The sequence below is a fragment of the Chanodichthys erythropterus genome, chromosome 12, assembly GCF_024489055.1.
Source record: "Chanodichthys erythropterus isolate Z2021 chromosome 12, ASM2448905v1, whole genome shotgun sequence".
NCBI lineage: Eukaryota > Metazoa > Chordata > Actinopteri > Cypriniformes > Xenocyprididae > Chanodichthys > Chanodichthys erythropterus.
Genome location: NC_090232.1, coordinates 51,139,338 through 51,158,811, shown reverse-complemented (window position 1 = coordinate 51,158,811; position 19,474 = coordinate 51,139,338). Strand labels below are relative to the sequence as shown.

At 36.5% G+C, this 19,474-nt stretch overlaps 3 protein-coding genes across 3 annotated transcripts; all 3 read right to left on the bottom strand.

The window, feature by feature from the left end:
• Positions 1-722: 722 nt before the first annotated feature.
• LOC137031704 (CMRF35-like molecule 8) lies at positions 723-3,017 on the bottom strand. The gene is made up of 6 exons (XM_067402877.1): positions 2,881-3,017; positions 2,393-2,716; positions 2,114-2,215; positions 1,824-1,913; positions 1,659-1,705; positions 723-1,403 (listed from the first exon to the last, which is right to left on the bottom strand). Exons 1-6 carry the CDS (start codon positions 2,918-2,920, stop codon positions 1,326-1,328), a joined length of 681 nt encoding a protein of 226 aa, XP_067258978.1. The 5' UTR covers positions 2,921-3,017; the 3' UTR covers positions 723-1,325.
• A 419-nt stretch (positions 3,018-3,436) lies between these two features.
• Positions 3,437-8,394, bottom strand: LOC137031701 (CMRF35-like molecule 5). The gene is made up of 6 exons (XM_067402873.1): positions 8,272-8,394; positions 7,812-8,135; positions 7,176-7,283; positions 6,968-7,063; positions 5,537-5,589; positions 3,437-5,412 (listed from the first exon to the last, which is right to left on the bottom strand). The coding sequence occupies exons 1-6, from the start codon at positions 8,312-8,314 to the stop codon at positions 5,128-5,130; spliced, it is 909 nt and encodes a 302-aa protein (XP_067258974.1). The 5' UTR covers positions 8,315-8,394; the 3' UTR covers positions 3,437-5,127.
• A 775-nt stretch (positions 8,395-9,169) lies between these two features.
• On the bottom strand, positions 9,170-17,170 carry LOC137032451 (CMRF35-like molecule 8). The gene is made up of 6 exons (XM_067404214.1): positions 16,944-17,170; positions 14,480-14,619; positions 11,135-11,440; positions 10,547-10,612; positions 9,657-9,734; positions 9,170-9,573 (listed from the first exon to the last, which is right to left on the bottom strand). Exons 1-6 carry the CDS (start codon positions 17,168-17,170, stop codon positions 9,221-9,223), a joined length of 1,170 nt encoding a protein of 389 aa, XP_067260315.1. The 3' UTR covers positions 9,170-9,220.
• Between the last annotated feature and the right edge of the window lie 2,304 nt (positions 17,171-19,474).

The following is a 19,474-nucleotide window of genomic DNA, read 5'->3' as shown; positions in this document are numbered from 1 at the left end:
TTTTTCTACATAATTCAAAGGTATTTCTTAAAGTTGTTCTGATCAAAAAAAAAAAATATATATATATATATATATATATATATATATATATGCTTTTAGGCACACACAGACATCAAGAATCAGCCTGTCAATCTCAACAGTGGTGACAGGCAACATATTCTGATTTTAGAAACATTAGAAAAGAAGCTACTAAAAAGTCACATAAAACAGAGAAAGAAAAAATAATAGTGAGAATAAAGGAAATTACTAAAACAATTAAGCTCATAATTTATTCATGCAGCAATGCATGATGGGAGCCATGGATGAATTTTGATTGGTGGCTCCCAGAATGCACTGCAACATACTTTATTATCCTCACCACTGTTGAGATTCACAGGCTGATTCTTGATGTCTGTGTCTCGAAATGAAAGAGCTCTTTTTCTTTTTTAAATCAGAACAACTTTTAAGAAATTCATCAGATTATATTGATAAAGCTGATCTTCTGCTGTAGAATCACAGTGCTGCTGTAATCAATAATGTAAATTTAACTCAGAGATTCAGATCAAATAATGATTATGTGAAAACATAAACACCACCTGATCATCTTTTCTGTTTGCTTGACTAGCTGTTACAACAGCCCAAACAAAATCTAATATTAAAAAGTCAAGGGTCAAGAGCTCAACTAAAGCAAACACTCATCTCCACGATGGTGGCTTAAAATTGTGATTTTCTCCTTTGATTCTGCTTGTTAACGGCAGATCACCTTCCTGACACATTTACTGTGTTAAAATCATTGACTCAGTGAATGTGTCAGAATTAACACAAGTGTCGTCCCTAAACTCACACACTGATGTGTAAGAATTGAACACATTTTGAGTCAGTTTTAACACATCCTTTCTAAGAGTGTGTATTACATTCATTTTAACTGGTCAAAAACAGCACATCTATGACACAAATTGTGTGATTTATGACACATTAGTGTGTTAAATATTTTAACACATTGCCTGTGTTAAGAAGAATAACACACTGGTTGAGTTAAAAAAAGTAACACAAAATGTGTTGTCCTTAACTAGACACACGGATGTGTTAAAATATAACACAGGTTGTGTTGTTTTTAACACATCTGTTTTAAGAGTGTATCTTGTGTAGTGTGTCACAGTGGACGACAACTGATGCCACGTCTGAGACACTTCACAACCTCCATATGGTATAATGAAGAACATAAAATAATGAGGAAAGAGGAAGGATAAATTAATATAATATAATATAATATAATATAATATAATATAATGAACTTGTGTGTTTTGGAGTTTGTGGAGTGCTTGAATCTCATATGACACAATAGTTTAAGAAACACATCTAAAAACAACAGTTGTAATTGTGTCTCTGTCCTCTGGATCACAGTGATGTCCAGCGTCTTTGATCTACAGTCACAGGACACAAGAGTTCGTCAATAGAGAAAATTCCTCAATGTTGATCTATTTCTAGTTTTAACACATCATTGACATGAGCTGATAGAGATTCAGTGTCAAAGTAGTAGATCACTGCAATTAGTCGTATTTCAGTATCATTACGGTGTTAAAACCAAGAAATAAAAGTGTTTCAGAGAAAATTTACATGTAATTCATGCACATTTTTGAGTGAAACTGTACAAGAATCATAATTTTCTGCTGACTCACCAGTTCATAAAACACTGGATTAAACTCTTCGATGGATGACAGCAGACCTGATAAAAGATATCAGCATTAGTCTTTCTTAGATACTTCTTCAAAAAATTATAATTATCTTTCAACTGAATTCAGTTCTCACACATGCTAAACCCAACTGTGTATGTAAAATATTACCTTTAGACTTCTTTTTCTTTGGCACAGCCACTATAATCAATGCAACTGATATCAGGACTAAAACCAAAGCCCCTGCAGTGACAATAATCACTAAAAAACACAAGAGGAATCAGAATAAAGTTTGGTTCACATAATGACTGCTGCGTAAAAAAAAAAAAAAAGACAGATATAAGGCTCATTAAAAGTTATGTTGACATGACGACCATCTGTCAGACCAGGATGTGAGATGTGGTGAGATGTTCACCTGTGTCAGGTGAGAGAGGAAGGGTTTCAGAAAGAGATGAACTGACCAGTTGAGGAGATCAGATGGTCTGTGATTCTGCTGGGCGGATTCATTTCCGATGTACTTGCAACTGAAAAGGAGCTGATTGTTGAAACCTCAGTGGTTATTTCTGAAAGTTAATGGAAAGAGCAACCTGAATTTGGTTATTACATTTATACACTTGCACACTCATCTGAAAACTGCATTAAAGAATTAAGCAGCAGATTGACATCTATATAGTAACATGAAGCTGCTGACCCATTTCCATATTCATTTCTACTATAGATAAATTGTCACAATCACTTACTCTGTTTAACCAGCAACAAAATGTCTGAATAGACATCAACAGGCAAATTCGTCTTCACAGCACACCAGTATTGTCCTTCATCCTCTGTTCTCAGATCAGTGATGGTGACGGTGAAAACTCTGTTGGTCGTGTCGTCAGTCAGAGAGAATCTCTTGTCTTTAGCTGGAGATCCTGATTTAACCATGATGATTCCTTTCATAAATGCACATTTGCCTTTACAAAAATACTTTGAATTTGATTCATATCCAGGTTCATATGGGCATCTGATCTCAACTCTCTCTCCTCTGTGTCCTGTAACTGTATCCGAAGCTCCTACAACAACAGCTGAAACACAAATATCATTATATAGAGCTGTTATGTGTGAGCAAGAGACATCAGCAGGCCAGAATAATAACTTACAAATATCATTCATATGAGTCTGATGATCATGTGATAATCAAGAGATCATGTCAAACTGTGTGTAAAAGAGCTCAGAGTCTCAAACTTACCTGTACAGATGCTGGAAAAGAGCAGCAGAACGTCCCACATGATCAACTTTGACAAGAGTTTCGCTAAAATAAAACACCAAATTCTGTGTGACAAACGTTAAGTTGTTCTCTTCCGTACTGAGTGAACGACAGTTGCATCAGCAACCTAAATGCAATCTCCTTCCCCTTTCTGTATCTTTAACCACAAGAGCACATCTGTGACGTTTTACTTTTGGCAGTTACAGGTCATTCGTGGGACAGCATTCAACAGTAAATTCACTACAATCACCTCAAATATGTACACATTTAAAAATCCATGCATTAGTTTTTCCACAATTCATAAATGAATGTGATATTTTTACATCTCTTTTGGTCTAAAACTCATTCATGACACTGGAGTCACTCTTTAAGTGCAGTACCCAAGAATGGGAAATGCTAACACCAGTTATAGAAATCCTATTCCTTTCTACCAGAAGTGAAAAACTGAGAGAGCAAAATGCTTCAGCAACTGATTCCATTCCACACTGACCTCTAATGGACAACACATGAAACTGAACCAAAGCAATGTATTACACTTCCATACATCTTTATTAAATCACAGAGGCTACAGAAACAAGACAATGACAAAGTGACATAGTAACATTAACCCGCTTAAGACTTCATAATGACAGATATGACAGATTATATGTACATATGAAAGATGAACTAACCTGGATTTTGTTGTTTTAATTCATTTACATGTGTATTTTTTTTTTCTTTTAAGAAAGAAAAAGAAAAAGCTTGGCATAAATACAAAGTTCTGTCATGAAACTCAAGATCAAGGGTGTCCAACCCTGTTCCTGGAGATCTACCTTCCTGCAGAGATCAGCTCCAGCCCTGCTCAACACACCTGTCTTGAAGATCTTAGCTGATTCAGGTGTGTTTTATCAGGGTTGGAGCTAAACTTTGCAGATAGGGAGATCTCCAGGAATAGGGTTGGGCACCCCTGCTCTAGATCAAGGGTCCTGGAGGGCCACTGTCCTGCAGAGTTTAGCTCCAACCAGCTCCAGCACACCTGCCTGAAAGTTTCTTGTATGCCTAGTGAGACCTTGATTACCTTCAGGTGTGTTTAACTGGGGTTGGAGCTAAACTCTGCACGACAGCGGCCCTCCAGGACTGAGCTTGGAGACTTCCTCTAGATGGCGCAGACTAATAGGTCCTTGACTCAGTCTGCTTACAATCACAACATTCTCTATAGGGCACAGCTGATTGGTTCCTGCTGTTTCAATAGCCAATAAGTTCACACACTCAACATTCAAACACTTGGTAGCATTTGCTTTAGCAGTGCAGTGTGCATTCAGAAACCCTCCACCTCCCCCAGCTCCACCTGTATAGATCTGCTACAGGTAATTCATGTACACTATATTGTACAGCAGCAGCATGTCATGTGTGTATTGGCAGTAGTCCTGTACTTGCTCAGCAGCAGCAGATCTATTCCACCAAGACCAAACATATCAACATGCTCATACCCATTACCATGCCAAACGCTCTGAGAGGTGTCGTAACAGAAAATGTATTATGCATACAGCATCTCCACAAATCTGACAACTCAATTAAAAGTCACTTAAATTCTCGATCAAACAGCCATTCAAAATGTGCTTCCTGCACAAATACATACTTTTTTTTTTCATTTGCAACATTTACATTGAAGAGTTTTCATAATATTCCAGTAGATGTGCACTCTCTTTATTGTCACAGCTCTGGAAAGCCATTATATTTCTAAAAAATGCTGGGTTGTTTCTACCCTAATTTGGGTAAAGTATGGACAAACCCAACCATTGCATTAAAAAAAAAAAAAAAAAAAAATCATTTTAAGACTACACAATATCAGACACAGTCGCCGTAAATGACCCTGGGCGTCGGGGAGCAAGAATCATTTTACCCCATATAGTGTGTCACATTGAACGACACAGTTAATTTTTTACTCTTACTCAAGTAACTATAAAATTATTACTTTTACTTCAGTCTCTATAAGTACTTATACTTTTACTTGAGTACAGTTTTTAGAATACCTACCGCTGGATGTCAGTCGCTAGCTCTGCCTTCTTGATATCACTCATGTTAAAGACAGCAAGCAATGATTTGCGGGGAAGCAATGTGTGGTCTTACATGTTTCTTGTCCATGACAAGAATTTAGGCATCAAAATTGCATAATCTGACAGAGTGACTATCACAACGGACAGAAATATTGTGAAGTGTGAACCCAGTGTAAAACAAAATAAATTGTGTTCAGTCAGTCATTTGATCAATATTGTGATAGATCGACTCTTCTTGAGCAGAATCAGCTGTGAGACACTGGTAAATGTTACTCTGTCTACTGGCGTCGAGATCTGTGTAGATCTGATCCAAATTCTGACTGTTTGTCACTGCAGAAGTAACATTTGTGTAGTCAAGGTCTGTGTCGGCTGGTTCTGGGTTCACAGGTCTGTGAAGCTCGTTTTCCAAAGAAATATAATCATTTTGAGCTGTGTGTGAGTTCGGCAGGACAGCTGGGTTCCCTTCATTGTAGTCATTCTGTCAATTGGAAGAAGACAATGATTGCATCATCATTATTGAGCAAGAAAGTGAACCTTGACTATTACATGAGAAGAACTGCAGTTCATGAAGGAAATGTCCAACAAAGACGATCCTGACTCACCTCTTCTCCTCTAAATGTGTGACGAAGTGCTTCAGTGGAGGAAGACGCCATGCCTGTCAGAAGATGAACGTTATACAAGTTTCAAAACTCAGAAAAATTCAGTCCTTCATGTTAGCTTGAATCTGGAGGTTGTATCAATGTCTCAATTGCTTTGTTTAGGAAGAAAGTAATTTATTCCATTTTTTTTAAGGGAAAAATTGAGAACCTTTTCTTCCTCTTCTACTTCTATTAAATGCTGAGTTCCCCAAGGATCTATATTGGGCCCAATTTTATTCTATATTTATATGCTTCCTTTGGCTGATATTTATCATAAACACAGTATATTCTGTCATCTTTATGTAGATGACACTCAACATTATCTTTCTCTAAAACAGGGAATATTTGGCTTTACATTCACTCTTTGACTGTTTTAATGATATTAAAGAGTGGATGGCAGACAATTTTCTTCACTTGAATGAATCAATAACTTAAATATCACTTTGGTCCAAACATTTTAATTAATCAACTAGGCCTCTTCAAAATGAATGTACATAGCCAAGTAAGGAGTCTTAATGCCAGATTTACTAAACAGGGTAAATGAGCGTATCGGTGCTATAATCCAATAAAAGCGCCGATGGGAGTGTAAAGTTCTGCGGGTGATTTACTGACAATGTGCACATTAAAGAACACAGATGCAGATGGATCATTTCCATAATTACCAACATTATCTACCAAGAACGGCGCAAATTATTATTATTATTATTATTTTTTTTTGGGTGCAAATACCAGTAAATTGACTAGCACAAACCTTAGTAAATGGTGTTGCGTGATTCATTTAAATACTCTCCTCCTATAAATTTTGCATCTGAAAGGGAAACTTCTACAAATGCGTACACAATAAGGTCAGCTGCAAAAATAACCATGTCCACACCTTTTCAGAACATTTTTTTTTTTTACTGTGTGTCTTTAGTAAATCCTGACGGTAGTTTAACACCAATAAAGGTTTTGTGCTATCACAAGCTGTTAATAAATCTGACCCGTGGTGTTATTTTTGATGCCGAGTTACAGTTTGATAAGCATATAAACTGAAGTTAGAGGTGGCTTTTTTCAACTAAGGGTTATTGCAAAATAAAAACCTTTTCTGTCTTTGTTATGCATGCATTTATTACGTCTAGACTGGTCTACTTTCAGGTGTTGTATTATCATGTCCCTCATTCCTCATTATCACATTTGCAGTTGCACGTCCAAGTCAAATTCAGAATTCAGCGCAATATTTTATTGTTTGTTTGTAAGGGTTTGAATGGCTTGGCACCAAGTTATATTACTTCACTTCCTCAGAAAAACACATGTTCTAGACAGTTAAGATCAGTACATATAGTAAAGCACTTTGGCCAACATGTGTTGTTATTAAGTGTTCTATAGAAATAAATAAGATTGATTGAAAAGTATTACCACAAGTCAACTTCTTCTTTCGTACGGCCACTATAGGCAATGCAGCACCTATCAGGAGAAAAACCAAAACTCCTGCGATGATGATACCAAATGAACCTGAAAACACAAAAAGACAAAATAAACTACTTAAATGGTTCACAGGATTAACTGAATGATGTTTACATGAGTGAGAGAGAAAGCAGCGAGTGAGGTGTGTGGAGATGTTTACCTGTGTCAGGTGAAGAGGTTTGGGGTAAAGGGGTTTGAGGAGTCAGTGGAGCTGATGTGCTTGAAGAAAAAAATGGGCTGATAGTCGATACCTCAGTTGTCTTCTTATCTAAAGGGGTGACAATAAGGATGGACGAGAGTTATTATACTTATACATTAGCACACTTAATTTGAATTAAATCTGATACAATAACCATGCATACAATGCAAGTTAAAGCTGTAACTGATGACCGCAGTACAAAATCTGTCCCAAAGGATAAAAATTATGGTTAGGAACGAGCATTCTTCTCACTTTAAATCAGACACACACATATGAAGTAGAGCAAGACTATACTTATTTGAATGAATTATTCGTTTACTGGGAAGAACTATTGATAGAGAAAGAGGGAGAAATGTGTGTGTATGAATTACCTGCATCTGTGTCGCGTCTCTAACACTGCTGTCAGTTTAATTACTTCAAAAAACAGCAACAACCTCATTGCTTAGCTATTAAATAGTGAAGCAAATTTATGTATTAAAAAAGTTGCAAGTTTCTGTGCTCCTGAATGTTTCTGTGCGCACAGCTGGACCTCTAATATCCGCTGGTGATTTACAAGTACATTTCTCCAATAGATAAATTAGTAGAAGTCGCACTTACCCAGTTTAACCAGCAACAACATTTTTGAATAGACATCAGTATTAAAAGTCCTCTTCACAGCACACCAGTATTGTCCTTCATCCTCTGTTCTCAGATCAGTGATGGTGACGGTGAAAACTCTGTTCTTCTTGTCGTCAGTCAGAGAGAATCTCTCGTCTTTAGCTGGAAATCCTGATTTAACCATGATGTTTTTATTTACAAAGCTACACTTGCCTTTACAAAAATACTTTGAATTTGATTCATATCCAGATTTATATGAGCATCTGATCTCAACTCTCTCTCCTCTGTGTCCTGTAACTGTAACTCGAGCTCCTACAACAACAGCTGAAACACAAATATCATTAGCCGGGATTAGCATATTTACAATATTAAGAAATACGGACTGCTGATTGCGGAATACAAGACCAGCTGAAAATGAGAGAATTCATAAAACAGTCACACAAACGAATCTTGAACTCACCGATATGAATGCAGGGCCAGAGAAGAAGAATAAGGTTCCACATGGTGAAGATTTAAGGCACTTTTTGACTAAATAAAATCCTTAAACACTGACAAACTTCTCTTTCTTCCGTGCTGACACACAGTATGGTGCAACTTCTCTGGTGCTTAACTTCTCCTTTCCCTTTAAACTCCACATCTATTTCCACATCCTAAAATAGCTTGACATTAACTGCATTTCAAAACAATATAACCACAGCTCTAGCTCAAAACAATGTTTCAGTGTTTTTTATGTGTCCTCAGAGAGTATGTAGATACTTCACTTATAAATCTGTTAATGTCAGTGCATTAGATAAAATAGCAAATTCTGCAGAACTAATTTCACTAACTTAATCACGTACATGTTTCTTAAATGCCACTTGATATTTTGTTAACTGTTAACTATAAAGATTATCAAGTACAAGCAAGTTGTGTGATCACTATATAATGGATACAGTGAAGTTCTAAGAAAAACAACCCCATATTTTCATCTAAAAGCACTGGCGAATCTTTCCCTAACATAAGCACAGAGATAATTACAGTGACTCAAGGGCATGATGAATCATAAATCATAGAAGAATTTAATATTTAATAGTGCATTGTACACTTAAGTCTCTCCAAACGGGAAAATAATCCCATATGAGTCACCTATGCAAAAGTTAGCCTATGTTTGGCTTATTTATAGTCTCTGCACTTCAACTGGAAAACAAGAATGTATTTTAGCACCCAAAATTGACTAACCACACATTTAAATATCCTTAACCTTCCAATACTGACCCATAATTTAAAGTACATGTAGTTTATTTCTACTGTATGAAACCATTCATGTAGATAAAACAATGTTCTAGCGATCACCTCTATACTGTACAGTATATGCTCAATAGAGGGTTTATAGCATTTTCAACAATAGAAAGCTATTTAAAATATCAGATCTACAGTCCTTTAGTAACTCTGGAATAGATTAGTGAGTTTGGATCAGTGATGTTTGATTGGAGTGGAGTTTGAACAGATGAATAAAGTGTTTCATTCAGGTTCATTTCAAACGTCTCGCTGTTCTTCACAGTGCAGTTGTGTTTTCTGATAAACAGCACAGAGGAATAGTTGAGACTGTCTGATTGTGCAGTGATGTTCAGTGTGGAGTGATTCAGAGAGTCGGGCTGATGTGTAGATGCTGTCACACTGGAGGAGCATCGCTTCTGCTTATACTTCAGCTGGATAAATATGAAGATGACTGTAAAAATCAGCGCGAGAACACCGAGACCAACTCCGACATAAAACAAAGGACCTGAGGACAGAAACGAGCACATAAATGAAACATTTCCTTCTTTCCAATCTTATTTTTGAGTAGTTTTATATTTATCCGTTTACCAGACAGTGCTGATCCATGCATGGTTTCTGGTGATGTGTCTGCAGATGACTGCATCGTCACTGATCTTTCATTATTCTCTAAAATATATAAATATGAATGAATATTTACTATTGAAATGAAAATTACCCCATGATTTATTCACCCTCGAGCCATCGTAGGTGTATATTCTTTCAGACAAACACAATCAGAGATATATTCCAAAAATAAAAATTCTTGCTCTTCCAAGCTTTATAATGGTAATGAATGGGACTCGAGATTTTGAAGCCCAAAAAAAAGTGCATCCATCCATCATAAAAGTAATTCACACAGCTCAAGGGGTTAATAAAGGCCTTCTGAAGTGATGCATTTTTTTGTAAGAAAAATATCCATATTTAAAACTTTATAAACTAAAATAACCAGCTTCCGGCAAACGGCCTGAATGCAAGTCATTACAGCGAAAGCATAACCTCACACGTAGGAGTAGCGTAAGTTTGGATGCCTCTCACGGCTCAAACAAATAGGGCTGGACAACAAGCTCCTCTTCTCTTATATTGAAATTCTCTGACATTTCCCTTTAAAAATTCTTGTTTTTCACTTATAATTCGTGACCGGTGTTTTGTTTTGCTCTCTCCTCTGCAAAGTTTACTCTTCCACCGCAACTCGACTTTTTGGCGGAAGCTGTTTATTATAATTTAAACATGGATATTTTTCTTACAAAAACCCATCACTCAGCTTCGAAGCCCCCTAGAGCCACGTGAATTACTTTTATGATGGATGGATGCACTTTTTTGGATTTCAAAATCTTAAACCTTACTCATTACCATTATATAGCTTGGAAGAGCCAGTATATGTTTTAATGTAACACCGATTGCGTTCATCTGAAAGAAGATGATGGATGGATGGCAATTACCTGCTGCATTTCTAGTTGTTGTTCTTGCAGGTGGTCTGGATGCACTTACTGGTGTTGATGTAAAGACTGTGGATAATGAAAATATTGCTGAAAAATAAAAAATAAGTGGATGTCCTAAAATAAACTTGAAATATGCTGATTTAACAGCAAACTGGTGTTGCTGATCATGTTTCCTGTTGGTGTTCATATTTCCACACACTGAAGAGGTAAAACTCTCAACTACAGTAGTCTGAACCAACTTCTAGTGAAGTCTTACATAGCATGAAAGGTAAATGACCTTTGCAGTAACAATAACTTCAATTCCTCCTTGCACGTTTTGATTCAACTCACCTCATTAGTAGAGACTGCAAGACCTGAAATGGGTGTCAGAAATAGGGAGACGCACAAAATGTGCAGCGCTGGTGGCACTCCATAATGCAGCATTTTTAAATTACAAAAATTAATCTCTCTTGAATAACTGAGCACAAAAACGTAAGGACCACATTCACGCCCAGAACGCCATGACTCAAACAATAAACACGACAAATAATTAGAAATGTACAGCAGATACGATATGAACCATAACGGTTTATTCAATGAATAACTTACCTTTAAATACATGTAGAGTCACATGTTCGTAAGTGTCTTTAAAAAGTCTGTCCACTGCACAGATGTAAGTGCCAGAGTCTGAAAGCTGCAGGCGTGTGATGGTCACAGTGAAGTCTGATCCTTCATCATATAGAGTGAATCTGTCTGTGCGAGTCGGGTTTTGTTTTTTATTAGATCGAATGAGAATAAACTCATCCTCACAAGAGTTTCTGCAGAAATATTTGATGTTTCCACTGGCCAGAAAATGAGAACACCGAAATGTGGCGTTCCCTCCCACTGGAGCAGTTACAGGATTCAAAGACACCACTGGAAATTATGTGACATCACATGATCAACTGAATCAATGTCATGAATGTAATCTTGTAACCTTGTAAAAGATTAGTGAATATTGACTCACCTGTAAATATGCAGGATAGGACAACTAGAAAGCTCTACATGCTGAAAAAATTACCATACTTTACACTTTCATAAAAGTTAAAACAGTGAAATCTATAGTATAGTTCGCCTTCCTTCTTTGTGGTACGATAAAAGTATTTACTTCTGCTTTTGTCTCTCCATCCTCGAGACATCTGCAGTGATGCAGACGTGACGTAACAAGATCACACTAAACTCACACTTCCGTGCTGATCTCAGCACTGCTAAATAATGTCCATGCTTACAGTTTTCAACTATTAGACATTCAAGTTTATTTATTCAAGACAGACTAACTGTATCAAGACTAACTGTATTTATTCAATACAGTTCAGTGATTTTTCTTTATACACTGTAAAAAATGGCCGTGATTTTAACAGTAAAAGACTGTAAAAATGCTGCAGTGAAAAACTGTCAATTGGTTTAAGGAAAGTTTCCGTACTATATACGGTGAATAACTGTGATAGATCTAACGGTACATTTAATGTAATTAATGTAAAATACCGTTAAATTCACAGTTTTTGGAAGTGAAAAATAACAATTAATTGTAAAAATTTACAGTGAAAAACCGTAAATTGACATTCCCACAATTCCCTGCGTGACACTTCACATTTGATATATTTTCGTTGAAATAACTCTGTTTCTTCTTAGTTTTTCTCATTTTTTTCTAATCAGTTATGTACATTAGGGTTTTATGTTACATCTAATGTTGTTAAATTAATGTTTATTGCATTTTTAAAATTTCATGCATGTTACCATGATGGTGTTTAGTGGGTGTGTGAATGACACTGTGTGTGCCTTCTATACGTTAATGTTGTCTTTCTCAGCTTGTGGGAAATCTGCTTGTGATGAACTTTGATTCATCATGTGACTCTCATCACCACTGTGTTTGGTGACTGTCAGTGTATTATAAAAGGTACAAAACAGATATTAGTACTTCATTAGGTTGGTAAATTAACATTATATCAGTTAATGAAATACCTTATTTTACCGTAAGTTTAACTGATTTTTTTTTATGTTGCTACTGTATTTTTTACGGTAAATTTCTGGCAGCCACAGCTGCCGTTTTTTTTTTTTTTTACCGTAAATTTTACTGGGATTTTTTTTTTACAGTGTACCGGTCAAAAGTTTGGACACATTACTATTTTTTGATGTTCTTTTAAATAAGTCTCTTATTGTCATGGACCTTTGTTTGTTTGTTTTCATTCTCATTTAGCGCCACTATCAATCATCACCGCTGTTCGCCATTTCCCTCTGTGTATTTAAGTTCCTGCCTGTGTCCAGTTCATTGTCTGGTATCATCTATGTTAAAGCTGCTGTCCGTAAGATTTAACTCTTAGTCGCCATCTCTGTTTGAAACCTGCAATAGAGCTCCGGCAGTCACGTGACCCTTTGTGTTTACACCACCATGCTGGCAGGCAATGACAGCCGGGAGAGAATATGAAATGAATGGTGCCAGCATCCGTTTCAAGGTAGCAGAGTTCACTGTGCACTTTAATAAAAAAAAAAAAAATCATAGACATGTACACAGCAAAATATAATGGATTAAACATAAAAGATCCTTATTATGTCCCCTTTTAACATATCAATAAAGGAATGGATAGCTTTTCTGACCTGCAGTATCCAGATATGTACAACTGCCTCATCAACCTACTCCAGAGACTCTTTAAAAACTTACAAAAACCTGGAGGGGTACAAATGGACACAATCAAATTTTGTGATTAATATTCAACTTTGGAGTCTGCTGGCTAAAACCTGCTTTGTCGTCATTGGAAGGGTAAGTCAACTGTGTTAAGGGTTAACCACCATCAACACATCTGCCTGATTTGATACTAATGCAGTTTATGTCATATTATAATTTAAATTATTTTAATGTGCTACGCATTGCGTTTTGGACCATGGTAAAGATATCTGTAGGGCTGTCAATACCAGAAGAGGAGCATCAAGGAAACCGCATTATTAGAAGTTTAAGGATGCACGATTTATTAAAACTATTTAAAAATCATAATACAGCATTGCATAATGTTATCATTGTTTAAACCCTCGCTCTGTCTTTGCATGTTTGATGTCCACATATTCTTGAAATTACAGTGGCTGTAGCATTTCTATCAAAAAAAAAAAAAAAAAAAAAGTGGCCTAATATTATTATTTAACTAATAATATTTTTAATTATGATGGTTGGCTTTGATCGTGCTGTGCTGTGTAACAACAAAAATCAGCAGGCTTTTGGCACCCTCTGCAGGCATTTGTTATACTATATAATGTATTTATAACATTTCAGGAAAAAAAAAAAAAACACTCTTGATGTGTTTAAATATGCAGATTAGCTTGTTTTGGTTAATTTAGAAGAAATCTACAGATGCAAACAGACAGATGGTAGTAGGCTTAAAACAAACACCATCTAAATGTGTAGGGTTAGGGTTAAGTTTTCAAGGTTTCCTGTAAACCGTGTGTGTGTGTGTGTGTGTGTGTGTGTGTGTGTGTGTGTGTGTGTGTGTGTGTTTCATAACCTCACCCACCAGGTTTTCCCAGGAACAGGTCTGTGGTTTGTTCTTGGGGATCCCCTGAACAGAAAACAAAAGTGAAAGGACTATAGTTCATGTTACGACCCAAATTAGGGACCAACATAAAAAGCTGTTCAAAAGAAGTTATAAAACAAAATTCGCAATGGCCAGGGCAAAAAAGATCAAATTTATTGCCAGTAAAAGTATCAACTAAAACAAAGAAAAAAAAAAAAAAAAACAAAGCAACAAATAAACATACAAAGTTCAAATTAGGACAGGTGAGATAACTAATCTAAACTACAACTCAGAGTTAAACTTTCCTCACTCTCGAAAAAAAAAAAAAAATTACAAACACAAAAGAATCTTCCAGGTCAGCTTACTTACCTATGTTTTCCCGCTTTTCTAATACATCTAAACATACAGATCTCACCATCCTGTACAAAAACAAACTCCAAAACCACCAACAACAGGTTTCTTGAGGTAGGCCCAAGTGGAGTGCCACCAGCACAAGCAGCAGGCCACAGGTGTTGGAGATAATAAGGCTCCGCCCCCATCCAATTGGCAATTATGCTCAGAAAGGAAAAACAAAACAAAAGAAAGAGCAGGGGCTCATAACAGTTCATCATTCAGTATATTGAAACCTCAGCTGGCATTCATTCAACACACGTGTGAATTCAGTTCTCACACTGACTCATTATGAGACTTTTAAGATGCTGTATCACATCCCATCTGAAACCAGTGTGAGTCTCAGTGGCACCTCAAAATTCACACCAACAAATATAAAGGTCAGTGTTTCTTCATGATGCCAGACAAATTGGGATTGCAAAAATGATTATAACGTGTTGATGACAGATCATCAAGATTTTAGGTTTCACTAGTTTGTTTCAACAAATATGTCATGTCTCAATTTACACAAGGTCTGAAAAACCACAAGAACAATGTAAAAAGAGCTTTTAAAATAGTTTTAGATGGAGCATGAAGGTATATTTTCCAGCAGTTAAACTATTGCTGCATTCACACAAAGTTTAACTTATGTTTAGTAATAATTAATAATCAGTAGTATCTTCTAAACTTAGGATGCTTTCACACTGAAACATTTGTTTCAGAACCTGGTGCGTTTTCTCCTTGGTTTGGTTCATTTTTTACCCATATACCCAGCTAACACAATTTTGTTATAAGAACGTTTTCTAAATATTCAGTGTCGGTTCTGGGAATGTAAAAAATCGTCCAGTTTTCTTGACGTTACAGGAACGTTTTTATAAGGTATAATGTTCCTCAAACGTTCTTTCAACTTCATTTTGATCTAAAATTCAACATTGTAGGAACACTGATTTGTAACAGGTAAAAGGTTTAGGTTAACCTTTGTAAAAGGTTAGTATGATGTTCCTGAAACATTCTTTCAATCATTTAAACACCTGCTGTGAACAAACACTGAACGAAAGAGAAATAAGAACACAAACTACAACTTTCTTCAGCCACAGCCTTAGATGAACTGAAGATAAAAGACATTAAATCTCTGAAGATCTGATTAAACAACTCCACAAACAGCATCACCAGCTTCACTTATTACTAACCAGACTGGCTTTATTTCTGTCACACGTCTACAGAAGCTCTTATTGAGAATTTACAGAGGCTTAGATGTTTAGTTTGAGGTCACCATCATGGAGGTTTGTGGTTGCTTTAGGTGAGCTCTTGAGCCCTTAACTTTTGATGAGTTGCTTTTTTCCTCCGCAATTGCAGGTGTATAGCATTGCAGGTATAGTTTGTGGACTGAATGAGGAAATTAATCCACATAGATGATCAGAGCAGTAATATGATCAGCAATTCTTTCTGTGAGATGTAATTTTTTTGCAAAGTTCTGACAAAGTCTGACATGAAACATGAAACTGCTGTAACTCAGGCATACAATGTCCAACCTGCCCCAAACTTCACATTTTATAAGAGTCTGTTGGCAACAGGAAATGGCATGATTTACACTGTAATTCACTCTCAGAAACATATTAACACGTTAAATCATGCAACACTTTGATAAGTGCTAAAGTATGTGATTAACACCATGAAACAGGAAGTTGAGTTTTTGCTGAAGGGCATATCTGTGGCAGGCTGACAAAATTCGATGTTTCACCATGAAACAGGAAATTGTTGTAACTCATGTCTGATCTGTCCCAAACTGCACTGTTTGATATTAGTCCTATCCTGAAGACGTCTACATGGCAATATTCAGTTATAGTCAAAGCACCACCTACTGGCTGCATGAAGTGTGGCACATCAAAATGACTTTGCTATTTTTCTCTTATATTTGCCCGCTTAAATGCGTCACTCACTGTTCACTGTTTTCCTAAGGCCACCAGGTGGCGGTGGCTCGGGTGCGAGGGCCCTGCTTGAAGCTTTAATTTCATTTTCATAACCCAATTGTAAAAACACAAATACACTGAATGAGCTAATAACATTATGTGAGATAAATGCCATGTTTTTGAGGTAATGTAATCTTGTTAAAATGGATGTCATAAAATTGGTATAGAAAAAAAGTATCGTTCAGGAACTGGTATCGAAGTCCAGGTATCAGTATTGGTATAGAAAAATTTTAAATGATACCCAGCCCTACTTGTCAGTCATCTTGATTGATGACGTGAGGAAACTGACCAATAAGATGACAGTTGGCACAGATGACACATTGAAATGCTGCTTTGTGAAAGAAAACCGAACCAAGAAGAAAATGCAACATTGTAACAAATTAAGTCCCTGTTTCAGAACAAAGCAAACAATCTACAGGTGTAAAAACGCCCTTAAGCATAAAGATTGTAATTTTGTATTATTAAGTTCTCAGTGATTTTGAACCACAATCGCAAGGTGTGAGAAAAATAATTTAATTTGCCAGTCTCCCTCGTTCAGACCTCGTCTCTCTCCGGGTCGTCTGAACACACTGAGGATCTCTCTGAGCAAACGAATCGTTCATCTGGCAGAAGAACTTGCTGTTATTCTGGTACGTTTCAAGATATCTGCAGGCGACTGAGATGTTGCTTCCCACAGATCCAGTGACGGTAAGAGCCAGTGAGTTCTCCATCAGCCACAGCGCTGAAAGACCAAGCACTGCTGACAGAGACCGATTCAGAGTTATCATGCTGAATTGTTGTTTATCAGTGATATTGAAGAGTAAAAAGTGCAGTTCTCTCTTATTTAGTGTGAGGACAGATATAGTACCTGAGAAACTGATGGAGGTGACGGTTCTCTTCAACCTCGACTCCCACTACCTGTTCTCACACTAAATACTGGATAGATATTGTGTGTGTGAGTTACACTTCCCTAATGCACATGGATAAACCCAAACACAGTGTCAGAAATATGATCTGAAAAACAGCTCCCTCTTCAGGACAGTAGAGGTAAAGTCTGGCCATCCTCAAGGTTACACCATCAAGATCAAGGCACAATACAACAAAACAACAACTATTTAACATATATTTAAAATTGATCAGAGAAAGCTAATTTAAATACGTAAGTTTTAAGACGTGATTTAAAAGTAGCCAGGCAATCCCTTTCTTGTAAAGGCTGTGGAAGAGAATTCCATAGACGTGGAACATCACTGGACCCCATGGTGACTTAAAGAACAGAGGGTACAACAAGAGAAACAGATGAAGATCAAAGTGTATGTTTTGGGGTGTAGATATGAGGGTGCGAGATTGTGAAATGCTTTAAAAGTGAGAAGCAGAATGTTGTATTTTGTATGTTATATTTAACAGGAAGCCAATGTAGATGAGGACAGGAGAGATATGCTCAATGGAAGAGGTTCTAGTGATTATACGGGCAGCTGAGTTATTATAATAATCAATGCGTGAAGTGAATAGAGCGTGTAGAAGAATGGCTGTGGAAATTGATGTGAGAAATGGACGGAAACGCCTGATGTTCCATAGGTGGACATATGCAGGCCGAGTAATATTGTTCACATGCGTTTTAAAAGACAAAGTACTATCAAGGACAACACCCAGACTCTTAACCTGGGAAGATGGAGAGATTATCAATGTCAACTCAGGCTTTGATCCTGACTTTGTGGAGCACGTGCACATTATTGCGTGACATTAGTGGTGAACAGCCAATCACATGCCTTGCAACAGAGAGAAACAATGATTCGCTTCTCGCGAGAGAGCCAGCGTGATTCAAAACTCTTTTGCTGAAGGTTAAGAAATTGAAGAAAATGAAGAATTTAAAATAATTTATATTGAAGATCAGTGCAAGTGAAACTTTTGAATTAGTTTATTTAATCGATAATATATAGTGATAGAGACATGTAAGGTCACATGTAGTTATATTTAAAGTTTATATACAGCTTATTTATATTACATATTATCTGTATATATTAATATTCATTTAAACTAAATGCTTAAATAACTGTTAAACTAAAATTGCTTGTGTGTACTGGATTAATAACAATATAGATCATATACTAATTATATAAATCATAAAATAATTCCAATTATCAATTTTATCTTTAAATTTTTTTTTTACTATATAGTGACCTTTTAATTTGGAAGAAGAGAAACTGGTGGAGTGACTTTATTGCGTTGGATGTGTCACTATCACTTTGCTCACATCTGATTGGTCCAATTTCGGTTTGAGATCTCTAATCCAGAACATAAGTTAGCCGTGGAGCGCAAGTTACTATGGTGATGAACACCACTAAAAGCCAAGTCACTTTCATGGTATCTAAAACCCAGGATTGGCGCAAACTAATCTGAAATTTATCTGGCTAGCCAGCTAATCCGGCTTCATGGTACAGGCCCCTGAAGTTTTTAAGATTGAAAAAATGAGTGCGTCCGGAAAGATAAGATCTGAACCAGGTGAGAGGAACACCAGTGATACCTATAGAGAGTAATCTATCTAAAAGAACTTGATGGGAAATAGCATCAAAGGCCACACTTAAATCACACAAGATGGTTAAGAGAATCAGCTGCCATCAGCAGATCATTAACGGCTTTTACCATGGTATTCTCTGTACTATGCAATGAGCCATGTCCAGTAAGTGAGTCATGGTAAAACAGAAACGACAGATCACATGCCATCTTATTTTGAGGAGTCAATTGTTGATGGATATTGTCAATTTAGTTATAAAAAAATGTCATACATTTGTTACACAAATCACTAGAGTATAGGCGGGAAGGAAGGGTATAAGGAGGCCGTAAGATGTTTACTGTGGTAAACAGAGATCTAGTGTACCCTTCATCTGACCTGATTATAGTAGAATAGTAATCAGATTTAAACGAGCATTCTTGTAAGAGAGCATGTGATCTGCATACATATCTTTATGAACAATAATTCAGTTTTAAGGCATAGACGTTCCAAGCGATGTCTCTTAGTTTTAAGCTGCCTCAATTCAGGTGTAAACCAAGGTGCAGAATGAGAAAAATATACAGTCCGAGTTTTTAGAGGTGCA